This window comes from Squalius cephalus (assembly GCF_949319135.1).
Source record: "Squalius cephalus genome assembly, chromosome: 15".
Taxonomy (NCBI): Eukaryota; Metazoa; Chordata; class Actinopteri; order Cypriniformes; family Leuciscidae; genus Squalius; species Squalius cephalus.
Window position 1 is genome coordinate 10,531,986 of NC_137136.1, and position 21,859 is coordinate 10,553,844.

General features: G+C 38.5%; 1 protein-coding gene across 6 annotated transcripts; it reads left to right on the forward strand.

The window, feature by feature from the left end:
• The first annotated feature begins 19 nt into the window (after nt 1-19).
• pi4kb (phosphatidylinositol 4-kinase, catalytic, beta) lies at nt 20-20,198 on the forward strand. 6 transcript variants are annotated; one of them, XM_079894134.1, is made up of 13 exons: nt 20-171; nt 2,727-3,751; nt 12,914-12,958; nt 14,546-14,617; nt 14,797-15,024; nt 15,134-15,361; nt 15,453-15,562; nt 15,828-15,932; nt 16,017-16,140; nt 16,919-17,184; nt 17,274-17,406; nt 19,645-19,765; nt 19,877-20,198. In XM_079894134.1, exons 2-13 carry the CDS (start codon nt 2,732-2,734, stop codon nt 20,056-20,058), a joined length of 2,634 nt encoding a protein of 877 aa, XP_079750260.1. In that variant the 5' UTR covers nt 20-171; nt 2,727-2,731; the 3' UTR covers nt 20,059-20,198. The 6 variants fall into 6 exon arrangements, with proteins under 6 accessions (XP_079750260.1, XP_079750263.1, XP_079750258.1 ...); XM_079894132.1 differs by having other exon boundaries at nt 42-171; nt 19,645-20,198; XM_079894136.1 differs by lacking the exon at nt 14,546-14,617 and having other exon boundaries at nt 42-171.
• Nucleotides 20,199-21,859: the final 1,661 nt, after the last annotated feature.

The window sequence follows — 21,859 nt, forward strand, 5'->3', positions numbered from 1 at the left end:
ATGCTGGAATCAGGCAGTTGATGTGGGCAGCCTCTGCGTGTGTCATCTCCCCACTCACTTTCTTAGCGAACAACACCGGCTATTCAGCAACAGGAGAACCGCACCTCCCAAATGGGGCAGTTAAAACACAGATAAACCGATTATTTATACATTCACCCGGATTATTTTGAGGTAAGTCATATGAAAGCATGATCGCTTGGGTCGGTTCAAAAGTAGAAGAACGTTATAAAGTAGAGACGTTGCGTTAGCTGCTTGGCTAAGTGTAGCATCCGTTTGTGTTTTTATGAGGCTGATCCATTCAGGCCTTAATAACAGTTGAACTATGTAATAATGTAATAGTTAAGTTATTCTCAAGTCCAGCACACTTACTGTTGCACTGTTTTTCATTTAAAAAATGAGCTTGAGCCCTACAAGAGAGAAAAGTAGTTTACGTGTCTTTTAAAGGTCTCAGCTAAACATGCTCAGATGCTAACTTGAGTGCAAAAGTCAACTGAATGATAGACTGCTTACTTTTTAGCGTCTGAAGTAAGAAAAAACAGGCAATATTATGATTATAAAACATATCAGAGTGTAAATATGGGCGTTATTACGAGGTTTGGCACCCACAACTGCACATATTTAGCTTGATGTGCTTGTACTCCCAATTGACTACGAAAGGAAATAACATTGATAATGTTTTTATGGCAAGTTGATTAACCAGTTCACCACTATCATTTTAGTTTATCTAGATCTAGATGTCCTGTTTGGGACAACTGATGCATCACTTTGGTCCCAAATTATAGCTACCTATTGCCTATTGCTATTGGCTTGGCTCTAAGTTTGTTGATTTTGTCTCAGTGTGCTTGATCTGAAGAATGTTAGATTTCATGGTTTATTTATGTTGTTACAGTCTTGTTATCTAGTTACTCAAGTGTTTCATCAAATAGTTCGATAATGGCTTTGGATTGTGGAAAGTGTTGTGGGTGTTGGCAGAAGGAGACTCTTGAGACTGATCATTCATGATCTACATGTTATGTGTTCCTGTAGATCACTGTTTCACACTGTCTTGCTCTCACATTTCAGGGCAAAGGCTGATTGAATTTACTTTTTTTCCATTGCAATCTGAGAGGTTCAGTGAAACGGTTTGATACCGAGAAATAAAGTCCTGTCCTGTCCTGTGCTTGTGGTTTGATTGTGTGAATCAGTGTTTCAACTGTTACCACTTTATGCTTGTAGGGTTTTTTTGTTTTTGTTTTCAGTTGTGCAGAATTTAATTTGGAGAAAGAGCTGGCAAGCTAGAACAACACACAAACTGTCAGTTCAGAGTAAACTATCCGAGTTGGATTCAGCATGTGATATGTGAGAGGAGAGCTGGCATCTCCATCAAAGATGACTCAGTCTCCACCAGTTTACATGTGCTTTAATCTCATCACTTTCAGAATCAGTTTTCATTTCTTCTGTTATAGTTTCTGTTCTTACATTTCGGTGATCTAAGAACAACCACTTTTGCTCATGCTGATTTCTCTTTCATCAAGCTAAACTAATCAATCGAACTCATCTGAATTTCCATTGTTAACTCGAGGGCTTTCCATCATAACCACTAACAACATGAAAGTGGAACCAGTGGTACATCTTCATTAAGTTCATGACCTTTTCTGGTGACCTTTCTGACAGAATGACATGTTTTAAAGCACAATGGGTTTTATAATGTAGCAGCTTTGTGGAATCTGAGACTGATGCTTCACTTTATCAGATATTGGCCTGCTGGTAATGGTGAGGTAATCTGCTGGAGGCGGATTATGGCGCTGTCCTCCATAGCTGTGGATCAGTGGGACGCCATGACCCTGAGGAAGTGGCTGTTAGTAAAGCCTGTTCCTCTGAGTTATTGTGAATTTTATATTTGAATGGCTGTTTACAGGATTTGTGGTCATAAATTAGCCAAAACTTCAGTCAAAATGTACACCATGAAGTTTGGAGTTGTGAAAGAAGCCTCTTATGCTCACCTAGGCTGCATTTATTTGATCAAAAATCAGTAAAACAGTGTATATATATATATATATATATATATATATACCGGTGTATATATATATATATATATATATATATATATATATATATATATATATATATATATATATATATATATATATATAGGCCTACACACTTTTTTTTTAAGTGTTTTATTTTAAAATGTAAGTCATTCCTGTGATGGCAAAGCTGCATTTCTAGCATCATTACTCCAGTCTTCATTGTCACATGATCCTTCAGAAATCATTCTAATATGCTGATTTGGTGCTCAAGAAACATTTCTTATTATCAATGCTGAAAATGCTCATATTTTTGTGGAAACTGAGTTTTTTGAAAATATCAGCATTTATTTGAAATACAAGTCTGTTATGTTACGTTACAAATGTCCCTTTTCTTCAATTTAATGCCTCTTTGCTGAATTAAAGAGGTCATTTCAAAAAAAAAATTGTAGTGTGGGTAATATATTTTTCTGCCACTGTAATAACTTTTCTGCTGACATAACTAAGTGACAAATGCAGTCTGGGAAAATAGTAATCAGTGTATCATAATATAACGTTTCACATGATCCAATCAAATCTTGATGTCCTGCCCCACATTATTATACAAAATTTCCTATTTCACTCATAAACGTCACATTACAGCGGTTTAAATGCATTGAACGTCATCATGTTTTCTGCTCTGCCAAGCTTGCTGATTGTGTGTTTTTTTGTGTTTTGCAGTGGCCATGGGTGACACTGAGCTGGAGCTCTCTCCCGCCCGGCTTGAGGAACTACAGAAGAGCCCATCCACCTCCTCCACATCCAGTACCTCCTCACTGTCCCTGCCCTCGTCCCCCTCTTCTGGCCCTCGTGCCCTCACCAGCTCCAGCCCGAGCACCAGCGAAGGCCTGCCCACCTCCAGCCCCACTCTAGATGTCATATCAGAGGGAGTGGGCGAACTCAGTCTGGTCATTGATACCGAGGTGGCGAAAAAAGCTTGCCAGGAGGTCCTTCAAAAAGTAAAGTTCCTGAAGCCTGATGGAGAGGTATCTTCAGCCACTTCAGAGCCAGTTTTGGTGAACGGTACAGCGCACCCCGAGTCCACCAATGGAGGAAAACCTCCTAAGATCACCACGGAGGAAGCGGAGCCCGTGAAGAGCGTGCGTCGTCGTCAGAAGAACAACTCCTCCAAGCAGTCCTGGCTCCTGCGGCTCTTCGAGTCCAAGCTGTTCGACATCTCCATGGCCATCTCCTATCTTTACAATTCCAAGGAGCCCGGCGTGCAAGCCTACATCGGCAATCGGCTCTTCAGCTTCCGGAATGAAGAAGTAGACTTCTACTTGCCCCAGTTGCTCAATATGTACATCCACATGGACGAGGATGTGGGCGATGCCATCAAGCCCTATGTGGTGCACCGCTGCCGGCAGAGCATAAATTTCTCCCTGCAGTGCGCCTGGCTGCTGGGGGCCTACTCCTCTGACATGCACATCTCCACGCAGCGCTACTCCCGTGGCACCAAACTGCGCAAACTCATCCTGTCAGACGAGCTCAAGCCCTCCAGCCAGCGCATCCGCAGGGAGGTGCCGCAGCCTCCCCCCTCCTGCCCCCCACCCCTCCACCACGGCCAGGGCATGAGCGAACACAGCCTCTCGCCCTCCAAACGCACCCACCAACGCTCCAAATCTGACGCCACGGTCAGCATCAGCCTCAGCAGCAACCTGAAGAGGACCGCCAGCAACCCCAAAGTAGAGACCAGCCAGGATGAGGTGAGACACTTGTGATGTCACATGCTTGCTTGCCTAGTTAGTTACACGTAAGCTGATTTTAGTAGATCAGCCTCTGGCCGTCACTTCCACCTCGCACAGATGGTGTTTCTCAGCTGTTTCATGCAAACGAGGAAGGCAAACAGCCCAGATTTGTGTGGTTTCTATGGCTGCGCTGGAAAAGGCGTGTCGATGTAAAGCTGACACTCAGACAAGCTCTGTAAAATAAATCAAATTTCATGTAGTTGCTTTAATGACAGATGGATGAGCTACTATTTTAAACACAATGCTGTCTTCCTAGGCAGCATCCTAACTTAAATGACTGATTTGGCACAATCTTTGACAAACAACTCAAACTTGTCAAATCAAACTTTGACAAACAACACTCTTTATGTAAAAGCATTGTCAGTTTACAATGGATTCTCATAAATTTTTAAGTTGGCATCTAATAAGCATAATACAGATTTTTTTCAATTAGTTTTTTTAACATAAGATAAATTGTCAATGTTATATCATCTGACTTTTTGTATTAACTTTTTCACTGATACTGTTGTGATGGTGACTTACAATTTGGCCAAAACAAGTTATAAGGCAGCCTTTTCAGAACAGACTTGGTGTCAGGAGTACGCCTGTGATGCCTTAAAGTTGGCATGAAATGAAAATTCTCTATTTCTAAATGCATGTTATTGATCTTATTGTGAACAATTCATCCATGCAACGTTTCATTTTTTTTTAATCAAAATGTCATAACTTGATCTTCTGGTGAAACAACAGACTTTTACCAAATTTAGTCTGCTCAATCCCTGCCCTTTTCTTACAATCAACTGCAAGCTCACATTCAGAGCTGCTTTTATCCAATCAACAACCCATGGATTGAAACAAATCTCCACACTACTTTTTTTCGATTATCCTTTTTACTCGGATGTACGTCACAATATTGAAGAAAAGATCTGTCCCTACTTGCGTTTCATCAAGACTTTAAAATGTTGTCTACGTAGCTCACTAGGTTTTGGAACAGAGCTGTGTCGTCCTACTGCGCTTGAGTTGGTCTGTCACATGGCAGTTACGAATATAAATTTTTCAGTGCTAATCCCAGTAAAGGCTGAAGCCAACAGGGAGATGAATAGATTTTTGTTTTTGCTATCAGAAAATAATTAACTACCACTACTGCCTGATTTCCAGAGGAATGATGATCTCTTCAGCTCTTCTGTTAAGATGACGTCCCTTCTCTCTTTGTGTTCGTTTGCACAGTCATGATAATAGCCCTCAGGGCTAAATGTCATGCCACTAACAAATCACTTCTCACGCTGTTAATAATTGCCACGTTGCGAATCACAGCTCTAGGATTAGATCCGAGGTTAGTGTGGCAGACAGATCAGATCAGTTTGTACCACATGCATCGGATTATTGTTGTATCATGATTCCAGGTGGCTGAAAGTAAATTTTAATAATAGCAAATGAGACATACACAAAAAAATTGCTGAAACACAGTATTTACTCAAAACATGTGAAAAAAATCTTCATTGAGAGCTGCAAGTAGATTTTGGAACTGCTAGACAGGTGAAGTACTGTTACACAAATATATACTACAATGCACCTTCTTAAAGTGAATTTTTTTTAACAATGTTTTTGAAAAAAGTCTCTTTTGTTGATCAAAAAAGTAAAACAGTAGTATTATGAAATATTACTGCAATTTACAATAACTTCTATTTTTATATATTTTTAAAATGTAATTTATCCCTGTGATGCAAAGTTGAATTTTCAGCAGACATTATTTCTCCAGTCTTCAGTTTCACATGATTCTTCAGAAATAATTCTAATATGCTGCTCAAGAAACATTTCTTATCAATGTTGAAAACTGTTATTTTTTCAAATAGAAAATTTTGTGGTAACCGTGTGATGATTTTTTTCAGGATACTTTGATAAATAGAAAGTTCAAAAGAAAACTATTTATTTGAAATGGAAATCTTTATAAGATTATAAATAGGAACCCCAAATGGTAGTGTATCGATCACTAGTATTAGTAGTGTATGGTTTTCTCTGTCAAACAGGAAGACTTGTGATGACTTTGAACTTTAGATTGTGCATTTATCTTTTTTCCCCCTTATTAGTAGGCTAATCGGTGTTGTCAAAGGGAGTGGAGAGTAATTACAATGTAGCAATGCACCATAATACACTCTTTAATTATTTTCTGATAAGGGTTTATGGTTTGTATTCGAAAAACATTTTCATATGTAGACTAGGAAATTAATTCACTGCTTTTTTGATTTTGCACCTGTGTATACTGAAAACCCTTAGCTTGTCCTTGCCAACCATATTAACCCATTTGACAAAATTATTACCTAATGCTATTAATGTCAAAATGACTGTTTAGTTGGTCTTGCCAATATGTGTCAAAGCTTAAGTAGCAGCTTTTTACCTTCTAGATGGAATCTGTTTGTTAGTATAGTCGTGCCCATTGCCATTTGTATTTCCCTACCATTATATTGTGTCAGTGAAACTCTATGGCAGAACGTTATGTAAGAACCTACCTTGGATCAAGTTCTATTCTGAAGTGTAACTTTAGAGCTCCCTTCAGATTTCAACCTTGTCGTACAGCACGCCCTCTGTTCTGACGTTCAGTGATGTGCACATGATCACTCGCCTTCCTCTTTTATCTTCCCGCAGCAACAGTTTCTTCCCTTCCTTCTTCCTCGAATGTGATCTTGGTGCAGCATTTGCTGCTATGGCAACGGCGATGTTGCCATTCACATGGCTGTGAGCCGCTCCACTGGTAAATGGAGTAAAGATCAGCGATTATGAAATGCGTTGCTCCACAACTCCTCCACACTGTTTACACACTTCAGCAAACTTCTTTTGAGAGCAGAAGGTCTTAACGTAGGAATTAGAGATGCACCGATTACAATTTTCTGGGCCGATTCCGATTTCCGATTTTTCATTAAGTTTGACCTGCCGATACCGATTTTAGCCGATTCCGATTTCATTTTTTTCTAACCACTTTACAGCACACACAAATATTTATTTTATATCTTTTCTGTAATAGAACATTTTACAATTTGCATAGTTCACACACATCTAAAGTGCAGTGTTATGGAAGAACCATTTCCTTTTCACATTCAATATCCAATATTTTTTTTATATATGTATTTAGCAAACTAAACGTCTGTATGAAAACAGGGAATGACAATAAAATAATATATAAATAAAAAATTAAATAATTATAGCCTTGCTGTATAAAGATATTTCTCAAAACACACACACGGGCCTATTGCAATCACTTGTACAAACTGAATAATAAAACAAGTTTAAATGGGTAAGTTACGTTTTCTATAAATATTAGTCTTCGTTTTCTTTTCTGACATAGCCTACTCCAGTTCTTGTTAAAACACGCAAATTCTGTGCATTTTGGGCACTTTTTTTGTGAAACCATAGACTGTAAAAAAATATGGACGTAGTGTCCGTGACGTCACCCGTAGGTTTCTGAAGAGCATTTTTGAAGCCTAAAGTGGGCGGAGCCGGCCGTCGCCATCTTGGCCTTGCGTCACTCCCGGATTACAGAAAATAGGCAAACAGGCGGAGCGTGAGTGGAGCTGAGGAGCCTGGCCTGGCTATCTGAAATCACCTAGCTCGATGTGATCGAGTTAGCTGATGATGTAAAGCCAATTAAACGTTCCTATTTTTGCCCTTCGAAATATTATAATAGTTAAAAGACATGGCTACAAGTGAGACTGTGTATTACTTCGAGAGTGTTTGTGTGTGACAGTGATTTATGTGCATACATGTCAGTCACTATTTCATGGTCCGTCAGCGCGGCATCGCTCAAGTTCGTAGAGCTTATTCAGTCCATTTTAAATTCTGATTTTGGCCGTCTCTCAAATGGGTTAAACCATAGATATATTGCCTTTGAAGTGCAAGTAAATGTGCTAGAAAATCCGCGCTCATTCATGTGCATTTATTGCATGGACGGAGAAAGCGCCGACGCCTGCATGATTTCACCTGACGGTACATAAGCATATTATAATCCATCTGTTCCGTGAGAGCAGAACGAGCGAGCCTTTATTGACGTTTTAAATTTGAAAACCCCAAAAAGCAACGAAATTGTCAGACATCCATTAGTGCATGTTCACAGAGGAAAACAACTGAAATACAGCGCTGGTTGTTCTCTCGAACGATAACGACGGAATCCAAAGACGTGGGCTTTGTACCCAAGTATTAAATTGTATGAAATAATCCCGAAAAAAAAGCACAAACACTGCAGAGATGGCAAGTTCAGCAGCTAACATTTGCTGAGGTGAAGTGACGGCTAGTAACAGCAGACAAACGGCTAGCATTGACAGCGGCAATCCATCTGTCACTCAAGTGGCCACTGGCCACACCCTTAAATTTAAATATTAATCAACTAAACGGACGAGTTATAAAATAATTCACCCCCCTCACAGTTGTTATGAAGGGCAAAATTAGCTGTATAGACCAAAGCCACATAGAGATCCAGGCTGTAAACATATTTTTTTCTGCTGTAAAGTTGGTAATTTTAACATGAGGGAGATACAGATTTGACTCACTTCTGCAGCCAGGCCAAGCGGCCAGTCAATGAATTGCAGTTTAACTCACTTCCGTGTTGGTTTCAAGAGAGAGACGGGGAGGTTGCCGCTTGTGTGAAACCCTATTTAGGCTATTTTGTCCATCAAAAGTGTGCTTTCCCTTTAATTGAGCGCGAGCAGTGCAGCAAATAGACTCGGCGCCGAAACACGCGCTTCACTGCTCGCGACGCTCCTGCTTGACGCTCACGCGCTGCTCCTGCTCCCGTTCCCGTTGTGAATGCACTCATTGATTAACATGCACGCTGAAAAAAAATACGCGCTTGCGGTCTGAACGGACGTAATTCACGAGGTTTTCTACATGTGTGTTCCGTGTGCACGTGTGATGCTGCGCGATGTTAATCATGCGGCGCCCGAGTGCATTTGACCGGCATAAAATCGACATTTGTTAGACTGACCGGCCGGTCGCCGGTCACGGCCGATTACGTGAATATCGGCCAATTCCGGTCACCAGCCGATCAATCGGTGCATCTCTAGTAGGAATGCCACTCTTTGCTTTTATCTCCACCATGTGAAGTGTAGAGGTGTCTAATGTGAATTGCATTAAGCCGAATAAACATTAATCAGTATAGTGCTGCTCAAAGGCTTGATGGCCTTTCTTTGAGAAAGAACAGCTGAATGATGAAAATAAAAAATACAGAAATGCTGTATTGTAGGGGTGTAACGGTTTAAATTACTCATGGTTTGGTTTTTGTCACTGTTTCGGTACAGTTATGCGATGTTCAGGGGAACTAACTACTGTCAAATAAAAATACAGAAAATAGGAAAAAATAATCAAACAAGCAACAGAACAAAATCGAGCAAAGATACAAATTCCTTTTCAGGTTATATATGTGTCTAATGGTAGTTTTCAGGTACAGAAATTGAATAAAGAAATCAAATGTCAAATAACATTGATTAAGATTAATCATTATTAAAGTTACAAAAGCTATTGTCAAGAGCAGTGAGTGATTTCCTTGTCTTTTGTTGTTTGATTAACATTAAAAACACAGACAATTAGGAATATTAGGCTGCTGTCACTTCAAGACATAATAAACTGATCCAAAATACTGATACACATGTGCTGTCTTGTTGGTTTACGTTAACCTTTTTCAGACGAATACAATCAGAGTTTTATTTAAAAAATATCCTGGCTCTTCCACGCTTTATAATGGTAGTGAATGACAGTCCTGATTTTGAAGTCCAAAAAAGTGCATCATAAAAGTATTCCACATGACTCCGGAGGGGTTAATAAAGGCCTTCTGAAGCGAAACGATGTGTTTGTGTAAGAAAAATATCCATATTTATAACTTTATAAACTAAAATAACTAGCTTCCGACAGACGTCCATACGCAACGATTTACGGCGAAAGAGTAACCTCTGACCTGACATATGACGTATTGACGAACGCAAAAGCTCAGATGATGGAGCAAAACAAAACACTGTCACGAATTAGAAGTCTAAAACGTGAATTTTTAAAGAGAAGAGGGTTCTCTTGGGAGGAGCTCGAGTTTGTTGCCCAGCCCCATTTGTCTGAACCGCGAGAGGCGTCACAGCTTACGCTACTCTTACGTCATATATCGTATCAGGGGTTACTCTTTTGGCGTAAGTCGACTTGCGCTAGTTATTTTAGTTTATAAAGTTCTACATATGGATATTTTTCTTACAAAAACCCATCGCTTTGCTTCAGAAGGCCTTTATTAACCCCCTTGAGTCGTATGGATTACTTTTATGATGGATGGATGCACTTTTTTGGACTTCAAATTCAGGACCGCCTTTCACTACCTTTATAAAGCTTGGAAGAGCAATGATATTTTTTAATATAACTCCGATTGTGTTCGGCTGAAAAAAGATGCACCTAGATGCTTGACGGTGAGTAAATCATGGGATAATTTTCATTTTTGGGTGAACTTTCCCTTTAAGACATAATCGACTAAGTTTGCTAGAATACTCGCCATCATGGGCGTGTTGACATCAGTTTTGTGTGAATTTGTCTGTTCAAGCGCAGGACTTGAATGTTTAAATTGGCAAGGATTAAATGAGTTTAGTTTAAACACAGATAGCAACGTGTGCTGTTCAGGTCTCAAGTTAATCATAAGTTAAACAGATCCACTGTGATTTATTTGCACATTTAAGCTGCAGTTTTTCAACCTAATCATGTAAATATTTCAGTTGCTGGATTTCTCCAAACAGTGAAGATTTATTCTAGAAAGATAAAACAAGTCTTATCATCTCCCTCTTTTTTGAAAGCTTTTCAGGAGAGAGGTTTTCCATTAGAGAAAGTCCACTGTGTGTCATCGTGTGGAATTTGGACCCCTGTTTGACCAGACAACTCTTTCACAATGTCAATTCATCCAGTACACAGACCAGAAACCTGAGTTACAGTGAGGACAATAGAAGTGAATAGGGCCAAATTGTAAAGATTAAAATACTCAGTGTTTCAATAACATAACCACAAGTTATTTCCATTTTTATAACTTTGTTGCCATGACAATGTAATGCCTAAAACATTAAAATGACCATAAAAATAACAAGAACAACTTTACAGATCAAATAATTCACAAGTAAATACAATAAATCAAGTGCTAAAATTAGAGGTTATAATTATATAAAATTAGTTATGACCTTTACATTGCTCCTTTTTACTCCTCAAAAAATGGCACCATTTAATTTCATTGTAAATTTCACTCTGTAACCTTGATTCTTGTTTTTTTCCCCAAGTCTTAACATTATATAAGTGGTGCTTGCCTGTGCAAGAGTTGCCTACACAGGATGCTTGACCACATCTTGTAAACAAGACTGAAATGTAAATCGACTTTGTTTGTTGGATGTGGTACAACTAAACATGACAGCTGCTTGATACTCCATGAGAGTTGAAGCAAGGCCGCTGTTTGACACTCCCTGAGAACTGAGACATGACAGTTGTTCGAGCAGCTGTTCCACGACCCTGGAGAACAGAGTTCGGTCAATGCAAGTTAAATGCATAGTATGTTTATTGGTGTCCAACGCAGGTTTGTAATTACAAGTGCAGATCCGTTGAGTTTCAGGTGGGCGGCAAGCAGCTTAGGTGTCCAATGGTCATACGATGTGGGGGATTTTTTTGGGGGGGGAGGGGAAGAATATTTTAAAATAAATGTTGTTGTTTTTTTTTACTTTCTAGCTTTCTATTCTTCAAAGAATCCTGAAAATTAAATTAGTTTCCACAAGTTATTCACATGTTAAGCAGCTGTTTTCAACATGATGATGATGATAAACCAAATCAGCATATTAGAATGATTTCTGAAGGATCATGTGACACTGAAGACTGGAAAAATCAGCTTTGCCATTACAGGAATATATTTTAAAATAAAGTATATTTTAAAAAATAAGATAATAAACAGTTATTTTAAATTGTAATATTATGTTTCACTGATTTTACTGCATTTTTATTTTGATTAAATGCAAAATCGTACTGATCCCAAACATTTGAAGGGTAGTGTATTAAATTAAAATATTATTTTTGGTCATATTATATTAATAAATGCTATTATGAACTAAACGTTTGAATCATATTTGACATTGTTTTTATCAACACACTTAACATTGGCCAAACTACTGTAACTCACAGACTTTTGTGGTTTACTGCTTTAGTATCTAGGAGGAAGTAATCCATTTTTTGTTTGGGGCTTCTTCGCTCTTGTGTGTTAGTGAGCAAGAACATGGCCTGTGTCATGTGAGTAAAAGCATGATTAATTTATGTAGTCTGGAGGTTAATGCAATAATGAAAAGTGCCATAAGCACAACGTGTTTATCTGTGTATCATATCCACATACTCAAGTCTACCACTCATTTTTGTCAGCGTATAGTAATAATCTAGTAGTACTATTTTAATTTGGATAATTAACAATAGGATAATAGTAGTTTCAATGTTTGTAGTATATTAGTAAAAGTTTCATGCTTAGCTCTGCATTTTAACCTGGCGTGGTGTGATACATTAACGTGATTTCACGCTCTCTTTCATGTTCATGTCCTAACCAGCCATGACTAGTGACAGTTATTCCTGTGGCCTTACCACACCCACCGTAAAAACTGCTGATTCTCATTACAGTACATTAAACATTATGTATCTCCTGATTGGCTGTGATCAACAGCTTTTTTGGAAAATAGTAATCGGTATGATCAAAGATCATGGGGAGTGTTCGCTTGGCAGTACGCCGTGATGATAATGCTTTATGGTTGGTCTTCTAAATCATGCAAGTTTTATGTTAATATTTAGATGATAAAACTAATCCAGCTGTAAGCCCTGGCCTTGTCGGAGGAGTGTGTATGTGTGTGAGTGCCTGCTGTAATCCTTCAGCTTGTCCTCACCACCAATCGTGGTGCTTTACATGGGTTTAATCAGAGCGGCTTTCAAGAGTCACATCATCAGCCAGAGATAAATATGACACAGTATATTTTATAGCCCTGCGGAGTCATGGCCAGGCCCTGCTTCTCAAACAGATGGGATGAGTGTAACCTTGAGATGTGTTTTTGTCTTGTTCTGACCCTGCTCCACCCTCCCCTGCTCTTGCACTGTAACTCCCCCCTCCCTCCCTCTTCCTTTTCCCAGGATCTGAGCTCCAGCTCCGACAGTCTCGAGCTAGAGGCTGGTACAGTAAGTCTCTCACCGTCTAATAACGCTCCTCTGTGCGTAGTGGGATGATGGCTGTGTCTGTTGCAGGCTGGGTTGACTCCACAGATTCCTTCAAATGTGTGCCTTAAAGATTTGCAATCATGCCATCAAACATCACAAACTGAGCATAATATTGGCACTTCACATGAAAATAGGGATATTTTGTAAACCTCTGGAGACAAAACTAAATGTATGATATGTTATTTTCTTTTTATTTAACTTATTTTATTTTATTGTAGTGCAAGTTTTTTTTTTTTATTACCTAAATTTGGGATATTTGGTGTCTGAATAGTTTAAAACCAGATTTTTCTTTCTTTTTTTTTTTAAATATATTTTTTTATTACAATAACATTTGGGAACAGTGTTAAATGATTGTTTAATTGCAGTAATCACTACAATTTAATAATGAAAGCTAGTTACTAGTTATGTTTGATATTGTATGTAACATAAGTGGATGTAGGATTTGGGCCTTTATTTCTCAAATAAAAAGTAATGAGACACCAATTTGTACCTATTTGGGGAAATGCATGTTGCATATTAATATGAGCAATACATCTTCATCGGTGAACTGATGGCATGCTTGCAAACACTTGTTCTTTGTGTGGTTGTTCTTTTCCGTTTTAGCTGTAATGAATTAGTTGGATGTGACATTCTCTTATTAAATCAATCAATGTATAAGTGTATACTTTTTTGACTAATAAAGTCAATAAAGATGGGACAATTCAATTTGTTTTGGGTTCTGTGATCTACTGCAAGACCTGTGGTTTCTTACAGAGACTTTGTAAACGTGGGCAAAGGAGAATTCTCTGTAAAGTGTTTTAATTTGGTGGATTGAATTCTTTCCATTGGTGTTTCGGGTTTTCTTTTGCATATTTGCAAAGGATTAAATGGTATTCTTAGTTGTATGAAAAAATAATTTTAGGACCTTGTCATTTGTTTCTGTAACCCCTTCTACATGGATTACAGATATCCATGTATTATTTTGACATCTGTAAACCATAGGTTGCACATGTGGAGGAGTTTGATGAGTCTTTCTCCACATTTTCCTGTCCTTTGATGTTATGTATTTGTGTTAATAATTTTTCCTCATTTCAGGTGATGCTATTCATTCATGACTCACTTGCTCTACCCTGTGGTCAGCTGTTGCTAAAACACTCTATTCTCTCTTAACATTTCTGTTTTATTTTTACACCCATGCTTCACTTTTGAGTTTAGAATGCTGTACCGATCATGCATGCAGATATTTAGCAGTTTTGAGCACTGCTCCACACACTCCTGTGCTGAATAATAAAATGCAATAACTCATACATCCGTAGAAGTTCAGTGATTGGTTTTATTTGGTTGTACTGTCGGTTCAAAACCAAATTTTAGGCTTTGGTACGATACCAGCTCTAATACTAAAGTATTGATATTAAATCAGACTGTGATAGATTTACATATTTGCATAATGTGAACATTAATAATTTAAATATCTATATAATATGGCATTTAGCTGTGATAGAAGTATTTTGAAATGGGATAAAAGGACACATCGCATTTAACTTTGTTTTTTGTTTCCTGTCTGAATAGACAAACTGTGCTGGAAATCAGTACATAAACAAAAATTGTCATAAATTGGTATCATACCATTGTAAATCAGTGGTACGTTTTTAAACCATTTTATTTTTTGTACCCAGTATATTGTGCAACCCTTTTTGGTAGAATAATTCCTTTGCAAATGCCCAAATATGTTTGCATACATTTCATTTTGTGTGGTACAGTAATGTTTATCTCTTCTCCCCACATCTTTTTTTTTTCTTCTCTCAATCTTCTGCTCTCAGCCGGTGCGTCTGACCCCTCAAAGGGAGTTTATTAAGTCTCTGATGGGGATCGGGAAGAGACTGGCCACTCTGCCAACTAAAGAACAGAAGACCCAGAGGCTCATCTCAGAGCTGTCCCTCCTTAACCACAAGCTGCCTGCCCGGGTCTGGTTGCCCACGGCTGCCTTTGACCACCACGTGGTGCGTGTGCCCCACACGCAGGCCGTCGTGCTCAACTCAAAGGATAAGGTGAGGTTGTGCTCAGATCAATGTGGATATGAATCCAGACTTTGTTTTGTTCTATTGGGTTTTGAAAGACACTAATTTCAGTGCTAACTGCCTTTTTGTGCTTCTTCAGGCACCTTACTTAATCTATGTAGAAGTTCTGGAATGTGAGAACTTTGAGACGTCGAGTGTGCCCGTGAGGATCCCGGAAACACGGATCCGAAGCACTAGATCCGTAGAGAATCTTCCGGATTGTGGCATCACACCCGACCAGCGTGCCAGCAGCTTCTCCACGGTTCCCAATTACGATAATGATGATGAGGCATGGTCTGTAGATGACATTGGAGAGTTGCAAGTGGAGGTACTCAGAAAGTGTGACTATCAAAACATCCTTTACAAATTTGTGGTTGTCTTTATCCTCAGAGAGCTGACCTGTTCTTTTTATTCTTAAGCTTCCAGAGATCCACACCAACAGCTGTGACAACATCTCCCAGTTCTCTGTAGATAGCATCACCAGCCAGGAGAGCAAGGAACCTATTTTTATTGCAGCTGGAGATATCAGGTACACTTGGAGCTGGTATATGTGTGGTCAAATACAGTAAAGGCCAATTCACACTGCTCTGAAAGACGGCAATAGACACTTTGTCGGGTTTTGGCGGAATATTGGGTTACCCCTGTTGGCGTCTGTCAGAGCTTGTTATCGGGTTGTGGAATGTCTGAAAAGTGACGTACTGTAATCTGGTGATTGTCTGCGTCTGTGGACGTTGGTTGGATTCGCATTAAGAAAGACAAATTCAAATTTAACTGAGATGTTTTGGTTATTTCAGACGACGCCTATCTGAGCAACTCGCCCACACCCCCACCGCATTTAGGAAGGACCCAGAGGATCCCTCAGCTGTAGCCTTAAAGGAACCGTGGGAGGAGAAAGTGAGGTATGTGTACAACATTCTCCATCAGGGTAGATTGTTTTCTTCATTTGTTGAGTCTGAATTTGTGTTTCTTGTGCTGTTGAATAGACGGATCAGGGAGGGCTCCCCCTATGGCCACTTGCCCAACTGGCGTCTACTTTCTGTGATTGTGAAATGTGGCGATGACCTGAGACAAGAGCTTCTCGCCTATCAAGTTCTGAAACAACTGCAGGTTGCTATCATCATATTTTTTCTTTCAAAATAGGGTTAGATCTAGGGATGCACAATATATCTGTATCAAATTGGTTACTGGCCAATATTGTTTATGTAATTGTGCTTGCTCATTTCCCTATTTTTACATTTAAAATACATTTTCATTAGAATTTTATTATGTTCACTTACTAAATTCACTTACCACTAATGTTATGATGCCTAAATTCATGTAGCATTTAAAACGATTTATTGTAGTTTTTTCATTTTGTATGTAAACTACATTTTTTTTGTTTGTTTGTTTTTGAAAGAAGATTCTTATGCTTACCAAAGCAGCTTTTATTTGATCAAAAATACTGTAAAAATAGGAATATTGTGAAATACTATTACAATTTAATATAACTGTTTTATAAACCATTATAAATAGTATAAATTTCAGCAAACATCATTCAGATATCATGTCACATGATCCTTCAGAAATCATTCTAATATACACATTTTGTGCTCAAGAAACATTTTCTTATCAATTTTAGAAAATGTTGTGCTGCTTAATATTTTTGTGGGAACTGATAAAAAGAATTAAGGATTTTTTGATGAATATAAAGTTCAAAAGAACAGCATTTATTTGGAGTAGAAATCTTTTGTAACATTGTAAATGTCTTTACTGACACTTTAGATCAATTTAATGCCTCCTTGCTGAATAAAAGTGATAATTTCCCACAATGTACAAGTGTTTATTCAATTGAGGTTTGCTGAGGCAGTGTTGCTATACTGAATCTACCATATTTGTGGTCTTCCAGATTATCTGGGAGCAAGAACGGGTTCCCTTGTGGATCAAGCCCTACAAGATCCTGGTCATCTCTTCAGACAGTGGCATGATTGAGCCAGTGGTCAACGCTGTGTCCATTCACCAGGTGAAGAAACAGAGTCAGCTTTTATTGCTCGACTACTTCCGGCAAGAGCACGGCAACTACACTACAGAGGAATTCCTTACTGCTCAGCGTAACTTTGTTCAGAGCTGCGCTGGCTACTGTCTCATCTGCTATCTGCTGCAGGTCAAGGACAGGTGAGAGACACTGTGAATGGTAAAATCATTGCCGAATCATGTTGGAAACTAAATAGTGTAGATAAGTTGTAACCACTCATGTTTTTCAGGCACAATGGAAATATCCTGCTGGACTCAGAGGGCCACATCATTCACATCGACTTTGGCTTCATCCTTTCCAGCTCTCCACGAAACCTAGGCTTTGAGACGTCTGCCTTCAAACTAACCAGTGAATTTGTTGATGTAAGTAGCTGTGTTTATATAGGATAGTTATCATTGGTGGAGTACTCTTGTCCTAATTTTGGAGAAGGATTATGACTGTGCTCTAGGTTTTATAGTTATATGGCTGTTTGCATGATAAATTAAATCAGTACCATATTGGCTGTCTACTAGAAGTGTAACAATTCACTCGTTTTCAAGATGCATCATTCCATATTTAAACATTTCTAAACCATAATTTACTTGCTTGCACAAATTATTGAAGGCATAGTGTTGCTTCATTTGCGCCATCACAGCTCTCCATCACAGATGCGCCTTTCACTTGACCGTGCTCTCTTAGGGCTGTCGCAGTGAAGCAATTTCCCTTGCAGTGATTTTGAGTGGCTCAATATCGCAATATTTTTTTTTTTTTTTTTTTTTTTTTGCTATATACATAAGTGTAACAATGTGGTCAGCAGGCAAAGACAAAACAGGAACTAAAGGAAACAGAACAAAAAAGGAAAGGAAACGGAACACAAGGTCAAAAATAGGGTCCACATAACAGAACATAAACCTGACAATAAGTTCATTGGGCTATTGTTATATGCATAACAGTTAGTTCCGATTCTTGAATCTGACTGGACGAGAGGCTTTCTAAGACTGCAGATGTTTCACCAGTATCAGCAGCACTGCTTGTTTCTCCACGTTCTAGACAGGCTGTCAGTCAGTGCAGGTTACATTGTTACGCCACTAGGTGGCGGCAAGAGACTGTCTTTGATTGAGCCACGTGTTCATTCAGTTGAACTGTTCATTCAACTAATATGTTCAAAAACGCTGATTTATTCATTAATGAAACAAGGTGTTGAAATTGTTTAACTTGAAGCTGATGCTTCACTTCCTAGGCCACGTACAAACTGCAGCTAAATTCGGTTGTCAACTCATATTTAAGTGCTTAATCCAGTAATTTACAGGAGCGACAACCGCATTCTACATTCAAATTAACCCCCCGAAAAATGCAGGTAGTGACAACCACATTTACAAAACTTAGTTACCATGGTGTCAATCATCACATCACACTCATTCTTGAGTCGTGTTCCGTACACAAATGGAACGATAATTTAGGGGACTCACTCCCGCATTTAAATGCTGTTGCCACTCCTGAAACTTTACAGTGTGTACGTGGCCATAGAGACCATAGATCTGTTGCATGAAGCTAGTTGAACAAACTCTTGAGTTTCAGAGTAGATTTAGAGTTGACAAATCCATATAAATCCAACCTGGTTTAGATCAGGTGCACCGGGCTCACAACGCTCGGTATAAACGTTCTCTGTCAACTCAGGTTTAAAGGTGCAATAGGTAATTCTCTACAGAAATGTTTTTGTTATGCTGGTTGAAAGTCTTCTCATATCCTGATAGTAATCAGGATATGATTATCCTGCATAGTTAAGTGGTCTAAATGTATTTTTATAAATGTATATCATTTGTAGATGGCGTAGGACAATAAAAAATGAAGAGATCATTATGAAAAAAATATCATGAAATTAAATGAATTTACAAGGCAGGAATAAACACTGCTGCTGTAGCGAAAGTTTGAGAAGGCAGCTGAAAGAAAATATCTGACTATATCAATGCAAGTGAATCAAACAAATAGGCCTTATAAATTAGTTTCAAAAAGAATGCACGTAAGCTTAATCTGTTTAAAGCATTTATATATATTTATATTTAAAAGCAAATGCTAATATTAATTAGTTTAGTTATAATAATATAATTATATGAATTATACAGTTACAATTCATATAATATAAATTAGCAGCAAAAGATGGGCACTTTTGTCTCAAATTCTTTCACTCTAAACTGCTCTAAACAGATACATGTCACTTTACTCACAGTCGATTGGTCCAGTTTTGATCTGTGATCTCTAACCCAGAATAATGGTCAGCCATCTAGCATAAATTACCATTGCAATGAAACTTGTTAAAAACCAATCCAACTACTTTAGCCCGAAAAACCAGAGTTTGTTCAAGTTAATCTTAAACTTACCTGTGTTGCAACTGAAACCGGCTTCATTCAATTGATGGTAATCACACGCGCTCATTTGTTCTCTCTCTCAGTCGCTGTCTGTTAGGCTTCTTTTGAGCAAATCACAATGGTACACAGTCTTAAGTAAAAAAAAAAGACATTCTCCACTCTTGTTATCATTATTTGTCTATCAATACAAGTGCATGAAGTGTAAAACTAGAGCCTTATGCTCATTCGCCAACATTTGTGCATCTCTTGTTTTAGGTAATGGGAGGTCTGGATGGAGACATGTTCAACTATTACAAGATGCTTATGCTCCAAGGCCTCATCGCTGCACGCAAGCACATGGAGAAGGTCATCCAGATTGTAGAAATCATGCAGCAAGGTACTGTTAGTCTGAAGCTTCAGGGAATGGAGCATTTTTTTCCGTTCTTTAATCACCCGAGGACATTTTATCGTTCGGCTTTTGTTACAGAACTGTTTGTATGTTCTGCAGGTTCTCAGCTTCCCTGCTTCCACGGCTCCAGCACCATCCGTAACCTGAAGGAGCGTTTCCACATGAACCTGACGGAGGAGCAGCTGCAGGTGTTGGTGGAGCAGATGGTGGACGCCTCCATGCGTTCCATCACTACCAAGCTCTACGACGGCTTCCAGTATCTCACCAATGGCATCATGTGAGCGGCGAGCGGGGTGCATACAGACTAGAGAGCTAAAACTGGGGGAAAAAAAGGCTGCACCACTTTAAAAACCACTCCCAATGCCCACTTCCCACAACCACCCCTGTGTTTCTGCACCCTTCAGACTGATTATCTTTAAAAGATGGACTTTTTTGTTAGTTTTTTTTTATCCTGACTGAAGAGGTCTTGAGCTGTGAAGTAACCTTGTCGTCTTTTTTTCCAACCGCCTTTCCTTTTGTTTAAACCCTTCCTTTTTGTCCTGTCATCTTGCAGTACTCTGGATGCCCAGAGTTGAATTTTATCCAGCTTTCCAGTGCCTCATTTAAACACTAAGCTGCAGTGACTTCTGGTTTTACTCTCACCTGTGTACTGACTGACTTCAACACCCAATATCATCATCATCATCAGCTATTTTTTGTTGCATTACCACTTTTGCTGTATACTTTGATTGAATAACATTCAAACTTTTCAACATACATACATACAATGGGATGGGAAACAGGAGAATGTTGTATCTACGCCTGTAAATTGCATTGTGAATTGAGGGAATCAGGTGGTAAACATCGCTGCATTGTTCAGCTTTGTGAAGTCAGTGTTACATTAACTGTTTAAGAGATCAGTGCCGCACAAAGAGCCGTTAAGCCATGAAACATTTGCTTAAAGGCCTCTCACTTGATCCTGAAGAGCGCTTTGCCCATAATAGGGTTAATGAAGCTTTTTAATTCAGTATGGATTTGTTAAACGTCAAAACACCAAAGACACAGACCAGTGGCTTTGCCAATCATATGAGAGTATTAATCTTTGATTGATACAAAAGCTAATATAAAATAATTAGGACTTAATTCAAATATCCTGGTTGGTTTTCTAGGTCAAAATTAATGTATAAAGAAACTATTTTGAGTTTCCAAAAGTCTGGACTGAAATATGGTGGACTGAGAGATATGAACACTATTTATTGCCCTTTTACAAATATTTCATATACTTACACGACACACTTACACTCTCTCAACATGTTCTCTGTGGATTTCATTTCATTTTGTTTGGCACAAGTTACAATGCAAGCTAGTTTGTACAGCTAACCTGAATTTCTAATGTGCATTCTTACCGCTGACCTCATTCTGAGGTGGGCAGCCATGTTTAAATGTGTGACTGTGAGCCACTGGAGTTTTGTTTTTGTTTGTTTTTAACGGAGAGAAGTTCAGATCTGTTGCACAGGAGAAATGGAAAGGGCTATAAAAAAAATTTGAGAGAAATCAACACATTAATTCTTAGTTTTTATTTCCTACACATGTACAGGTATAAAATTCCCTGCGTAAAATTTCTAGGTTTTTTTAAAACATTTTTATTATTATTGTTCTTTAATTTCATAGAATTTGGGGCGTGTGTTGAGCCTCGTCATCTTTCCCTGTGACATCGGTGCTTCTCTTAATAGTTTTAATTCATCCTTTCAGCAGAAGCCACAGTTTCCTTTCATTTGTTTGCCTGAGCGAAGGGCAATTTAGACGATGTATATGTTTTCAACAGCTTATCTTTTCTCTTTGCTATTTTATACTTCTATTGTTTCAACGTCAAACTTTCCTTTGAAACTTGTAAAACGGACCAGCTATTAAGATCATGTGAATAACCTTCCTTGTGAATGTTCCTTTGTATAATAAATTAAATGTTCCCGTTCCACAAATTGTATATTTTCAAAAAGTCTTTTGAGACCCAGTAATTGATATTATTTTAATTATTTATTTATTGGTGCATGAAACTATTTTAAATTCAAGTGTAGTGTATGTCTAAGTGGATCCTTTACAAAA